The 12,048-nt window shown below is 40.0% G+C and overlaps 1 protein-coding gene across 1 annotated transcript in view; it reads right to left on the bottom strand.

Moving 5' to 3' along the window:
- TMPRSS15 (transmembrane serine protease 15) overlaps positions 1 to 8,903 on the bottom strand; it is an 84,249-nt gene extending 75,346 nt beyond the window's left edge. The window contains exons 1-4 of the mRNA XM_074945810.1: positions 8,759 to 8,903; positions 6,727 to 6,851; positions 6,202 to 6,269; positions 1,778 to 1,947 (exon numbers count right to left, since the gene is read on the bottom strand). Of these exons, the coding sequence (XP_074801911.1) occupies positions 1,778 to 1,947; positions 6,202 to 6,269; positions 6,727 to 6,851; positions 8,759 to 8,903 (508 nt within the window). The remainder of the gene's footprint in view (positions 1 to 1,777; positions 1,948 to 6,201; positions 6,270 to 6,726; positions 6,852 to 8,758) is intronic.
- Between the last annotated feature and the right edge of the window lie 3,145 nt (positions 8,904 to 12,048).

Raw genomic sequence — 12,048 nt, 5'->3', positions numbered from 1 at the left:
ATGCACACAGGCTCCTCAATCTCTATTCCTTCTCCTCTTCAAGAAGGATTTTATAGAGAATGTGTGTCTGGGGACTCATGGGGACTCATCTGTGACTGTCAGAAGGGAAATATCTTTTCAAGCAGCCATCTTGAGTCATATTACCATTTATATCACAGTACTCCTTGAGGCACCTGCATCTCATAAGACAATATTTGGATCAGTTAAATGAGCTGAAATTAAAATGTGGTATGGCAGCAATTTTCCAAAAAGAAAGTTACTTTCTATCACTATGGAAGCTGTGGGAGCATGGACAAATCACTTCACCTCTGTGCCTAAATTTCCTCATCTGTAAAATGGAGATGAGACTTTTCTTGCTATAGTATGTTGAGATTTAGGAAGTTAAAGTGCTATGTACAATTTTCATTCTAATGATTAATTGGATGTTCAATTCCTGATATCACATTGTTGCAGTAGTCCTGGAGGAATACACAGTTGTTATCTCATTTTAAGTCAGACCTGTTAATCTCTCACAGCAACAAAAGTTTGGCTACTCCGAAGCTCACAAGTAGATATATCACCCTTTCAGTTCATAATTTTCTTCTACAGAATTTCTGGGATATAGTGGTCAATCATTTCCCACAATGATGTGCTGTTTTATAGAAAAAAAAAAAACTTCTAGATGGTGCAAATAGTCAAGATAAATAATGATGTCATGGCTCTGAATTTAGTCATTGAATACCTAAAGTACCTAGCATGAAATGTGCCTTTAGTATATAGAGTATAAGAAACTTTATCCACCAGATGTCTCTCTCCCCTTATGAAGGCAATCAGTAGCCACTTAATAGTGTCTCAAACAAGGTTAAAAATGTGAGTTAATCAACTTCCACTTCAAGGGATTCAGATTAATTTTTTATTCTCTTCCTCACTGTCAGCCTGTTCCGAAACTCATTGAAGTCAATGGGAAGATTCCTACTTATTTCACTGGGTTTTGGACCAGGTCTTATCCATTACTCATACATCTCTTCCCTCTGGGTATCGAGGGTCCTACCACCACTTTTTAATCATATTTATGATGCTTAGATCACCTCATCCACTTATTGACAACTCAGAGTTTTTCCTTTCTGGTTAAATGAAACTGAATCATCAAATCCTTTTAAATTCCGTTCTTAATGTTTGTTTCCACTTACATGAGATCCCACTTCCTTCCCTTATCTGCCTTCACAAGCAAAGCAGAACATCTCACTTTCTATGAACACTAGAACCTCTCACTACCCTTGGTCCAAATGTTGGGTAAAAGAATTGTATTTACTTATGAAATAATATTGTTGGGCCTTAATTACATTACCTTGAAGGACATTGGTAGGCATCACAAATGATGGACACCATAAATAAAGGATTAATATTATGAATTTCACTGGGCGTCCACCATTATTTTACCCTCTTGTTTCCCTTTTAAAGCGTATATATCACGCTGACACACCCTTCTGTGAAGATGACTGTGCATCGCTCCCAGTGTGGTTTGTGAATGCTGCTTCCAGGTTGGCTAAAGAAGATCACTTGTGAACAGCTCACAGGCTATTGGTCAAGATTTTCCAAAGTATTTAGGTACCTAACTCCCACTGAGGATTTGGGCCTTCTTCCCTACAACTTATGTAGCCTCTGTTGTGCCAGCTAGTAAAGGAATCTCCTGTAATGGAATTTTCATGGGTGGACTTGTATACCTGCATATATGCCATTGCAGGATTGAGTGCCAATGTCTGCAATTGACTTACATTTCAAGGTTTCAAAGAAAGCAAATAATTTTCATAGTTACCTGTGATTTCTATGCTGTTCACATCAATCTTAATAGTCTGCAAAAGGCTAGTTTTATTTGCTTGAGTTCCTAAAACAAGTTCATTCTTTGCTTTCTCATTAGATACCCACTGTGCAAAGTATAGGTTGAATATTACGATAATGCTGCCATTTCTGCCAAACAGAAAAAACCACAGAAGAAAAAACAAGTTAATCACACAAAATACCAAGTGAATAACATATTTGACATATTGTTTTTTAAAATCAAGATTACATTTTTTTTCTAAAAGATATATACTCTAGTTCAAACAAGAATTATTTTGGTGAAGTTCTGTTGCCTGTGTTTATATAAGAGATCAGACTAGATCAGGGATCGGCAACTTTGGCACGCAGCCTGCCAGGGTAAGCCCCCGGCGGGCCGGGCCGGTTTGTTTACCTGCTGCGTCCACAGGTTCGGCCGATCGCAGCTCCCACTGGCCGCGGTTCGCTGCTCCAGGCCAATGGGGGCTGCGGAAAGTGGCACGGGCCTAGGGATACCTGTGGCAGGTAAATGGACATGGAAGGTAAACAAACTGCCCCGGCCCGCCAGGGGGCTTACCCTGGCGGGCCACGTGCCAAACATTGCTGATCCCTAGACTAGACTATCACAGTGGTCCCTGCCGGCTATAGAATATATGAATCTAATGAGGATCTCATTCTAATAATAGGTTCCATCCACCAAACTCAAACTGTCAGGGTATAATGGATGAGCAGCTAGAGATATGGTGAAGGGAGATAATTTTTAAAAAGTACTCAACACCTTAGAAACTTGAAGCCTGATTGTCCTTTCACTTACATTGCTGTAAATCAAAAGTAACTCCATTTAAATCAAAGGAGTCAATTGTGTTATACTGGTGTAAATGAAAGGAGAATCAGGACCTGTGTTTAGCTAAACCCACACTGAGTCTTGATTAGGTCTCGCATTTTAGGCTTTATAACAATGACAATAGCCTTGAAATATCCACATGATAAAACATCATGTAAAGTACTTATTTTTGTGACCCCAAAGTTAAGTATGTTTGCGTCAGGTGGATTCGATAAGCACTGGGACTGCTCGCATGAAACAATACGGTGTGAAATCATGTTTTCGCTGAAGTCAATGGCAAAACTTCCATTAATTTCTTTGGGGACAGGCTTTCATTTAAAGTGATGCCCTGGTAATTAGAGCAGGGCAAAATTTTCTGCAGAAACATTATTTCACTAATAAATACAGATTTGTGACAACCAAAATGTGGTGAATTTTTATCGACTTTGGAAAATTGTCTCACTTGAAAAAAATATGAGAAATTTCAAAAAGGTTCGTTTTGACATGTCCAAACTGAAAGTTTGATTCTGGGGGCTAGATTCACAAGGTGACTTAGGTGCCATTCCCATAAGTCAGAAGGTGGTGGTGGTATCCCTTAAGACCACTAGCAATCACACTCAACTGGACTGTAGGAAACCCAGGTTTGAATCCCCACTCTGGAGATGAAACTTGAACCAAGGTCTCTCATATCCCTGATAGCTGTCCTTACCACCAAGATACTGGGTCTTTCCCCTTGAAGCTGTCCCACTTTCAAAAAAAATATTAACTGGAACCTGGGTGTCCCCCTTCCCAGGTGAATACTCTAATCACCAAGATAGAGAGTTTCTTTCTCTCTCTTTTGCCCAATGAATATTTCACTATTGAATACAAAGTGGAACAGCTTCAACAGGCAAAACTGAAGGGATACCAAATAGCCAGGTGGTTAGGGCAGTCACCTGGTATATAGGAGACCTGGGATCAAGTTCCTGCTCCAGAGTGGAGATATGAACTCAGGTTTCCAACGCTCCTGGTAAGTGCCCTTGATATAAAGGAGGACAGCACCCCATCCTCCTTCTGTTTTGTGAGTGGCCTTAAGTCCCTTATATTTCTTTGGCTTTTATTAAGAAACATTTAAAGTTGTCTGCAATTGAAAAAAAACAACATGTAGTTTAACCTGCAACATTTTTTTCTGGTTTTTCGATTCACCAAAAATTGCCCCAAAATTCAGTTTCGAGTCAGCCTCAAACAATTTCCTCCTGATTTTTCAGAACTGCTATCAAACTGAAAATGTATGTATTCACCCAGCTCTATTAGTAACCCTTGTTATTCAGGTCTATACTTATAGCAACATCTTGGTTGAGTTGAATATATAATGTTGCTTACTGGAGAAAAGGACATTTTCTCTCCCTGCTGAAAAACAGCAGTGACCGCCCTTATTGCAAAGTATTTGTGCTAGCAGACTGCCACTGATTCAACAGCATTCTTTGATATGAGGTGATTAATCTTATCACTGCACTGAGCACAGTTTGCAATATATTAAAAGACTAATTTCTTAAAGGATTCTGATAACCTCTAGGCCATGCTGAATAAACAAAAGCTTTTATTGCTGTCTTTGTGACTCAGCCGAGTTCCAAGGGTGAAACAATAATCAGATTTCCCAAAAGGGTAAACGATTTTTTATGAAGAGTCAAGTAGAAAATAATTGCTGAGTCAAAGTAATAATTTAAGTATTTGCACAGTGGACAGGAATAGAGATTATTCCAAAGAATTCAGGGGCCTGATACAAAGTCCTTTGAAGTCAATGGAGTCTCCCTGTGACTTCACAGGGGTCTGGCTCCCACTTTACCTGCACAAAAGGAAAAGAAAAGGAAAAAAATCTATTTTGCCATAAAATGTCTAGAGGGCATAAGTTAATAGGAGTGTATTGGGGGGAGGGGAAGAGGAAGCCTCAAACCTCAGGAAAATCAACCCACTTAGGGTAAATCTACATTGCTCCGGGGGTGTAATTTCTGTCTTGGGTAAATGTACCTGTGCTAGCTTTGACTGAGCCAGCGTGTGGCAAACAACAGCCTAGCCATGGTTAGTGACCGAAACTATAATGAAACACCTCTCCATGTTATTTTAAAGCTCATAAAAATAGAAATAATATTACATATGTAATCATCTATGCTTAGGAAAATGGTTGTGGGAGAATATTTCATGCTCACTAACATCTCCTCCTGTATGCTTATAAATGGAAAAAACAGCTCTTTACAAATATATGAATACCCTACTCTTTAAATACATATTCATAGTGCTGCTCTGGGATCCTTTCTCTCTCTCTTTCTCTGTTTTTCTCATTTCAGTCTCTCACAGTTGTATTAAAAGGAAGGAAAATGCAGTGTTGGGTTTCCATGTGTCCTCTCTTTTCTTTACTGAAAGCCTGATTCTCTGTAGTCATTTATGCCAATGCAGAGTGGGTTTACAATGCTACTAGATCAGAAAAGCAGTGTTGTACACCCACTCTGCAATGGAGTAATGGAGAATCAGATGCTTTATTTTATTATTTTGGAAGATTGTGTGGGAGAAAATACTGTTAGGGGCATAGTAATTACATGCTCCTCTGTCTGTCTGATACAATCCTTGAATGTATGGTACACCCACAAATATTGTTCAGGAGCATTACTTTCTGCTTCAATAGCACTGATGTCTCCTGCCCTTGTACAAGTGAACATTGTTTGATGACCTGATTTTGAGCCTGTTTTGAACTCTCAGGCTCTGATTCAGCGATCCATCCCTAAGCATGTGGTCAAGTGCTCTGCTGTATACCTTTGAAGCTACATTGAAATGATTGGGACTTGAGCATGTCCTGAAGTTGTTTAGTGAATAGGGATGGTCCTGAGCAGATGCTCTGCTGAATCAGGGCCGCATTAAAACATGAGCAGATTGGACTGAACTCAAGTTTAGTTAGGCTTGTGGCATAACTGGCATGAGGGAAATAAAGCTAACCATCCTTTAATAAAACAGAGTATACCCCACATGTTTTATACTGTTCAAAATACACGAGGTGTGGGTCTGTCTGGGTTATAATAGTAGCCTAATCTCTACCACCACCAAGAAGAACTGATCCTAAACTGTCGTACATTGATGTATCTCCATTGGTGCTAGGTCAGTTTAAACCAGCTGAGGATCTGTCCCTCAATCTTGAACTTGTCTCTAGTTCTCTAAGCCGCCAGGGTCTGGGACCACGCCGGATGAAGCACACTCAGTAGGGCTTGAAAAAAGGCAAACACATTTTCTGTGAAAAAATTTACAGATTTTTAAAATTATTTTTCATTAAAATTTTGACAATTTTCTGGCTGTGGAAGAGAATTACTGTACATTGCTTGACACCCTTTGGCCAAGGCTTGGCATTGCATCAATAGGTTCTGAGAAGAATATAACTACACTGTGGAGGAATATAACTACACTATGCTTTTCACAATAGTGTTCATCAAAGGAAGGGGAGAGATGAAATGTCTCAACGGACCCCTTTGAGAGACAAAATCTTTTTTAGGCACTGTTGAGATTCATAATCTAATGAGGATTTTTAAACTTAAAAATTATGAACTACAGTATATACCCACTTGAACTGCAAAACTTCAGAGTTCTTATATTCATTCTTCAGCTGACTTGCTTGATAGATTTCATTTATCTATACAAAAATATGAAAAATTCTGAAGAACTACAAGTTAGAAATATACACAATTACACATTACAATTATGATTTTAACACCACACATGTTTTTCTTCCTAAATGAAATATGCTCCTTGAGGTGACTGAAATTGACATTTTTGTCAGTTTCACTGCTGCTATTTGATTAACAGTGGTTAAAGGGACAAGAATCATGTCAATTTCAGTCACCAGCTGCCAGGGCTCCTAGATAGCCAGGCCATGGCATTGAGGACAGGGACCAAGGGATCCCAGTGTCCTGGTCTAGCTGAATCCCCAGGCAGGTTTCTGATGGAACCATCTCATATTTGATGAATCTGCATTTTCCAAAAATGTTTTGTCAGAAATTTCCCAACCGATATTAGATGCCTTTAAGAAATCAATACAGTTAATGGCATGTTATCTGTTATATCCTCTTGAGTTAATCACAGACTCTTACCAATTGTTGAACATCAAAGGCAAGAGCCTTGAAGTCAGCTGATGAGTTGTCTTGTAAACCAGGGCTGAATGATGCTCCTGACAGCATTTTAAATGTTCCTGTGGCTGCATGACTGTTTTCATATACTTCAGTTGGATTATTTAAAGAAAAACAAAACAGTGGAAGTGTTGAATTATGTAGAGATGTAAGCAAGAGGTTGCATTTGACTTTTCCAATAAAGATCATCATAAAATATTGCTACTCTCTCCTTTCACATTCTATTCAGAGCTTTTCTTTGTGTTGCACTGGTTTCAAAAGAAAAGTCAGATTCTTTTCTGCTGCTTAAAGGACACTATTTCACAATGCTAACATCTTTAAATCCATGCTATTTTTTTCTAATCCCATTACTTTCAAGTATATCTTCATTTCAGAGCTTCCTGGAACCACTATATTGCCTGCTGAAAGAGGCAATGACTGGTCAGCTTCCTCCAGCTAGAGCAACTAACTGATGCAAGGGAAGCATGGTGGGCAATGAGCCATTAAAAGTTTGTAAGTTCTTGGACTGCAGGCACCAAGTCTCACCTTGTTGGCTTTCTACAATTAAAAGCTCTGTGAACTTCTATATACACATACACCCCTTTGAGAAAGTACTGCTTTCACTGAACTAATTATTATATGACATGTGTGACTGACCTTTTCTATCAGAACATACATGATTGTGTGGATGAGTTTATAAAAAACAAGTTCAAACAGGAATTAATTCAAGGAATATCCTATGGCCTGTGGTATGCAAAAGGTCAGATTAGAAGATCACAGTGGTCCCTTGTGGCTTTATAATCTATGAAAAAAAAATTATGTGCAAGTAGGTAGTAAGGGCTAGATCCAGAAAAGGACAGACACCTCACTGCCACTTTATGCACCTAAATCCAACATTTCAGCACCAGTGAAGTCCTTGACCCCCCTGACCAGATGCTGCCCAACTCTATAGGCATCTAAAGCCTCTAGAGCAGCAAAATTTCTGCCATTCATGTCCCCATGGTGCCTAAAAATCTGCTAGTGAGCGTGCACACAGCTGCCTCAGTCTAGGCACCCAGGTGCCTATCTCACACCTAAGTCTCAGCAGGCTCTTCAGACTAGATGTTTCCCCACCTATCTCAGCTGCCAGGACCCAATCTGGTAGTACCAAAAAAAAAAAAAAAGAGAGATTCACTGCCACATACCCCATCTAATGATTTTGCAAAAAGTATTTTAAAAAGAAATAAGAAAGTTAAAATGATTCGTTTCTACACTTTCCCATTTGAAATGTCATTGAAATTGACACATTCCTGTGACATGTTTTGATTTTAGTGAAAGTGCATTTTCCTATGGAAAACTAACTAGCATCGACAGTGACAGTAACCTACTTTGACTATCGAGGGCTTGACTGTGCAATGTGCCGAGAACCTCCTACTACCAGCTGAGTGCCCTCACATCTCACTATCCACAAGGTTGGGAGATGAAGGTACTGTGCAGGATGGCACTGCAAATCAAAGTGTTACATAAACTAGTAATATTGTTTGTCTCTGAAAAAATGTGATCCCAAGACACGCGGAGAATCTGCAACATTACATGGAAGTCAGTACCTCAGAGGATCAAGCCAGAAGCTTGTCAAATAAAATGGTATTTCAATAAAGGACATTTACAAAAATGATACCGCCTACTTTAATGAAAAACAAAAGAAAACAAAAATACCCCAACCAGTGTAGCTTTTAATTTTTCCTCTGACACATCTGATCAAATATCATAATCTTTACTATTGAGATTAAAGTCCAGGGGCCTGATCAAAAGCCCACTGAAGACAATAAGAGTCTTCCCATCAACTTCAATGAACTTTGGATCAGGCCTGAAGTGTTTAAATTTTTGCATATCTTGTTTGTAATGAATCTTTTTAAAGCAACAGTGGTCACAGCAGAGCATGAAACATGAAAAATAATTACAGTGACAACGACAGTTGGCTTCCAAGTTTGAACACTTACCAGAGAGCTCCTTTAAAGGTTAAATCTTGACTACTTACCTTGTTGCGACTCCTTGCTTAGTACCCATACAAGTGCAATTAATCCAGCACAAACACACACAAAAATTGTAAGCAAAACAACAAGACAGATTTCAAAGTCACTAAGAGGGATACTTCTCTTAGGTAACAATTTTTTTAGATTCATTTCCAGCTAGGAAGTTTATATCAATTAAGAATTGCTGCAAGAAACATATAAGCATGACAAAGAGGGCAGCGATCCACATGAACAGATATTTATAGGAGATATTTGTAAATTAATTGCACCATTAATCTTCATTTACACTCAGTCAGTATGATGAAGTTTTTATATCATTCCTGAATGGTTATATCAATGTACAGTATATGCTGGTATAAACGGAAAACAAAACTCTCATTAAGGAAGATGATAATGTCTAAGATAAAAAATATCTATGCAAACAGCTACCCAAAGTTGTAAATGTTAATCATCAGCTTTATAATTACCTGTCATTTGCAAATTTTAAATTGAAAATAAATGTTACGAATACAGTTTATTGCGGTTTGGTTTACTATTTTAGGAGTAAATACCCAGAAATAAAACTGAATTTAGCATTGCATCCATAAGTAATACAACCAAAGTATCCACTTGGCAGTCACTTTAAGGGCCCAATCCTATTCCTGGTTGAGTATCCTCAACTCCTACTGAAATCAGCGTGAGTTAAGGGTGTTCAGCACCTCATTATCTCATGAGTTTTAATCTTTTCAATATTTTAATCTTTATTTTAATTAATCTTTTTGCTGGACACTTTTATTGATTTGGTGCACTCATATACATGTGTCTGATAACTCCGTCTTGGGTAATATATATTGCTCAAAAATATTTTGGAGGATGTCCATAACCCTCTGGTGTATAAAGGCATCTAACAACCATGATAATTTTGTTAGTACATTAACTTAAGGAAAGCTCTTTAGAATAGCATGGGTATTAACAATCATTTAAAATCGGATTACTAAATTACTAGAAGTTGTGTGAGCAGCTGATGTTTGTGTCTTATAAGTGTTGATGTTTGAAAAGATATACTTTGCATGGGGATGTTTTAAGATGCCCAAAGTACTTATAGAAAGGAATGCGGAGCCCAAAGAAAGTGCAAGAAAAATGAATGATTTTATATGCTTCAGAGCCAAAGCTTATTAAATTGATAGAAAGGCTCCTATGGATTTCAATGGACTGTACATCAGGCCCAAAATGATTTTAATCTATCACCACCCCATGCCAGACAATAAAAGATCAGATTTAGAATCTGAAGGTATGTCTACACTGCAAAGAAAAACTCATGGCACCAATTCTCAGAACCCGGTCAATTCTCTTGTGCTCATGGGGCCATAGGCGCAGACTTCTAATTATGCCAAGAGGTGCTTAACCCGCCTCTGCCACTGGCCCTGCCCCGACTACACCTCTGCCCCCATCCTGCCCCCATTCCAACCTCTTCCCCAAAGTCCCTGCCCCAATTCCGCCCCCTTCCTGCCCCTATTCGACTCCTTCCCCAAATTCCCGCCCCAGCCCCGCCTCCTCCCGTGAGCGTGCCAGGTTCCCGCTCCTCCTCCATCCCTCACAGAGCTTGTGCTGTTTGGCAGCAGCAAGCGCTGGGATGGAGGTGGAGGAGCTGGGACGTGGTGTTTGGCCAGCGTGATGAGCTGATCAGCACAGGTGACCATTCAGAGCTCATCAGCAGAGGTGACCATGCGGTCCCAGAATCGCAAAAGAGCTCCAGCATGGACTGAACGGGAGGTACTGGATCTGATCGCTGTATGGGGAGATGAATCTGTGCTATCAGAACTCTGTTCGAAAAGACAAAATGCCAAAATATTTGAAAAATATATGGATGTACGCCCAAAGCCTTTGCAAAAGGTTTCTGGGGAGGGCAGCCTTATTCCGTCCTTCATGGTAGGACACTTTACCATGACAGGCCAGAAGCATGCAGTCTGGAATCATTGCATAACAAAGCATGGCAGCGTATGGTCCCGGTGTTTGCTGGCATTCAAGCAACAGCCGTTCTTTATCTCTCTGTGTTATCCTCAAGAGAGTGATATCATTCATGGTCACCTGGTTGAAATAGGGGAATTTTATTCAGGGGGCATTCAGAGCTGGCCGTTCCTGCTGGGCTGTTTGCCTGTAGCTGAACAGAAATCATCCCCGCTGTTAGCCACACGGTGGCGGGAGGGGTGAGGCGATCATCCCAAGGAATTGGGTGTGTGTGTGTGCATGTGTGGGGTGGTTAGTTGGGTTTGTGCTGCATGTTAACCCGAAAACCGCAGCACCTCCTTTTAAATGGCCAACCCATTTTAAAGGGCCAACCCATTTTAAAGGGCCAACCCAACAGGTGCTTGGTATGTGAAATGAGGGAGCTGCTTTTTTAAACCATTTCCACATGTTAGGAAGGTTAAAGAAGCCAAAAGACAGTGGCTTACCATGTCTGCCTGCAAGCCAAATTCTGTTGCCTGCCGGCCCTGCGTGTATGATCTCTCACACCATACTGGCAGGCCCTCGATATAAGAGGCAAAATGTGACCTTGTAAAGAAAGCACATGTGCTATGTAATGTTAACAGCTTGGTTCACCGTGAAAGAGTCTACCCATTGTTCTCTAAAATGTCTCTTTTTAAAGACTAATCTCCCTTTTTTCCCTCCCGCAGCTGCAAATGTTTCATCGCTCCACATATCATCTCCGTCCCAGAGGCTATCAAAGATTAGAAGCTGAAAAAACTGCACTTGCGATGAAATGTTCTCTGAACTCATGCAGGCCTCCCATGCTGAAAGAGCCCAGCACAATGTGTGGAGGGAGACAATGTCAGAGTCCAGGAAAGCACAAAATGAATGCGAGGACAGGAGGGACGAGTGAGAGGAGAGGTGGTGTCAAGTTTCCTTCCCCACTCTGAACTCTAGGGTACAGATGTGGAGACCCACATGAAAGACCCCCTAAGCTTATTCTTACCAGTTTAGGTTAAAAACTTTCCCAAGGTACAAACTTTGCCTTGTCCTTGAACAGTATACTGCCACCACCAAGCATTTTAAACAAAGAACAGGGAAAGAGCCCACTTGGAGACGTCTTCCCCCAAAATATCCCCCCAAGTCCTACACCCCCTTTCCTGGGGAAGGCTTGATAATAATATCCTCACCAATTTGTGCAGGTGAACACAGACCCAAACCCTTGGATCTTAAGAACAATGAAAAATCAATCAGGTTCTTAAAAGAAAAATTTTAATTAAAGAAAAGGTAAAAGAATCACCTCTGTAAAATCAGGATGGAAAATACTTTACAGAGTATTCAGATTCAA

Source organism: Natator depressus, chromosome 1, assembly GCF_965152275.1.
Source record: "Natator depressus isolate rNatDep1 chromosome 1, rNatDep2.hap1, whole genome shotgun sequence".
NCBI classification, from domain to species: Eukaryota; Metazoa; Chordata; order Testudines; family Cheloniidae; genus Natator; species Natator depressus.
Note: the sequence above shows the minus strand (reverse complement) of the source record. Positions and strands in the feature narration are given on the sequence as shown.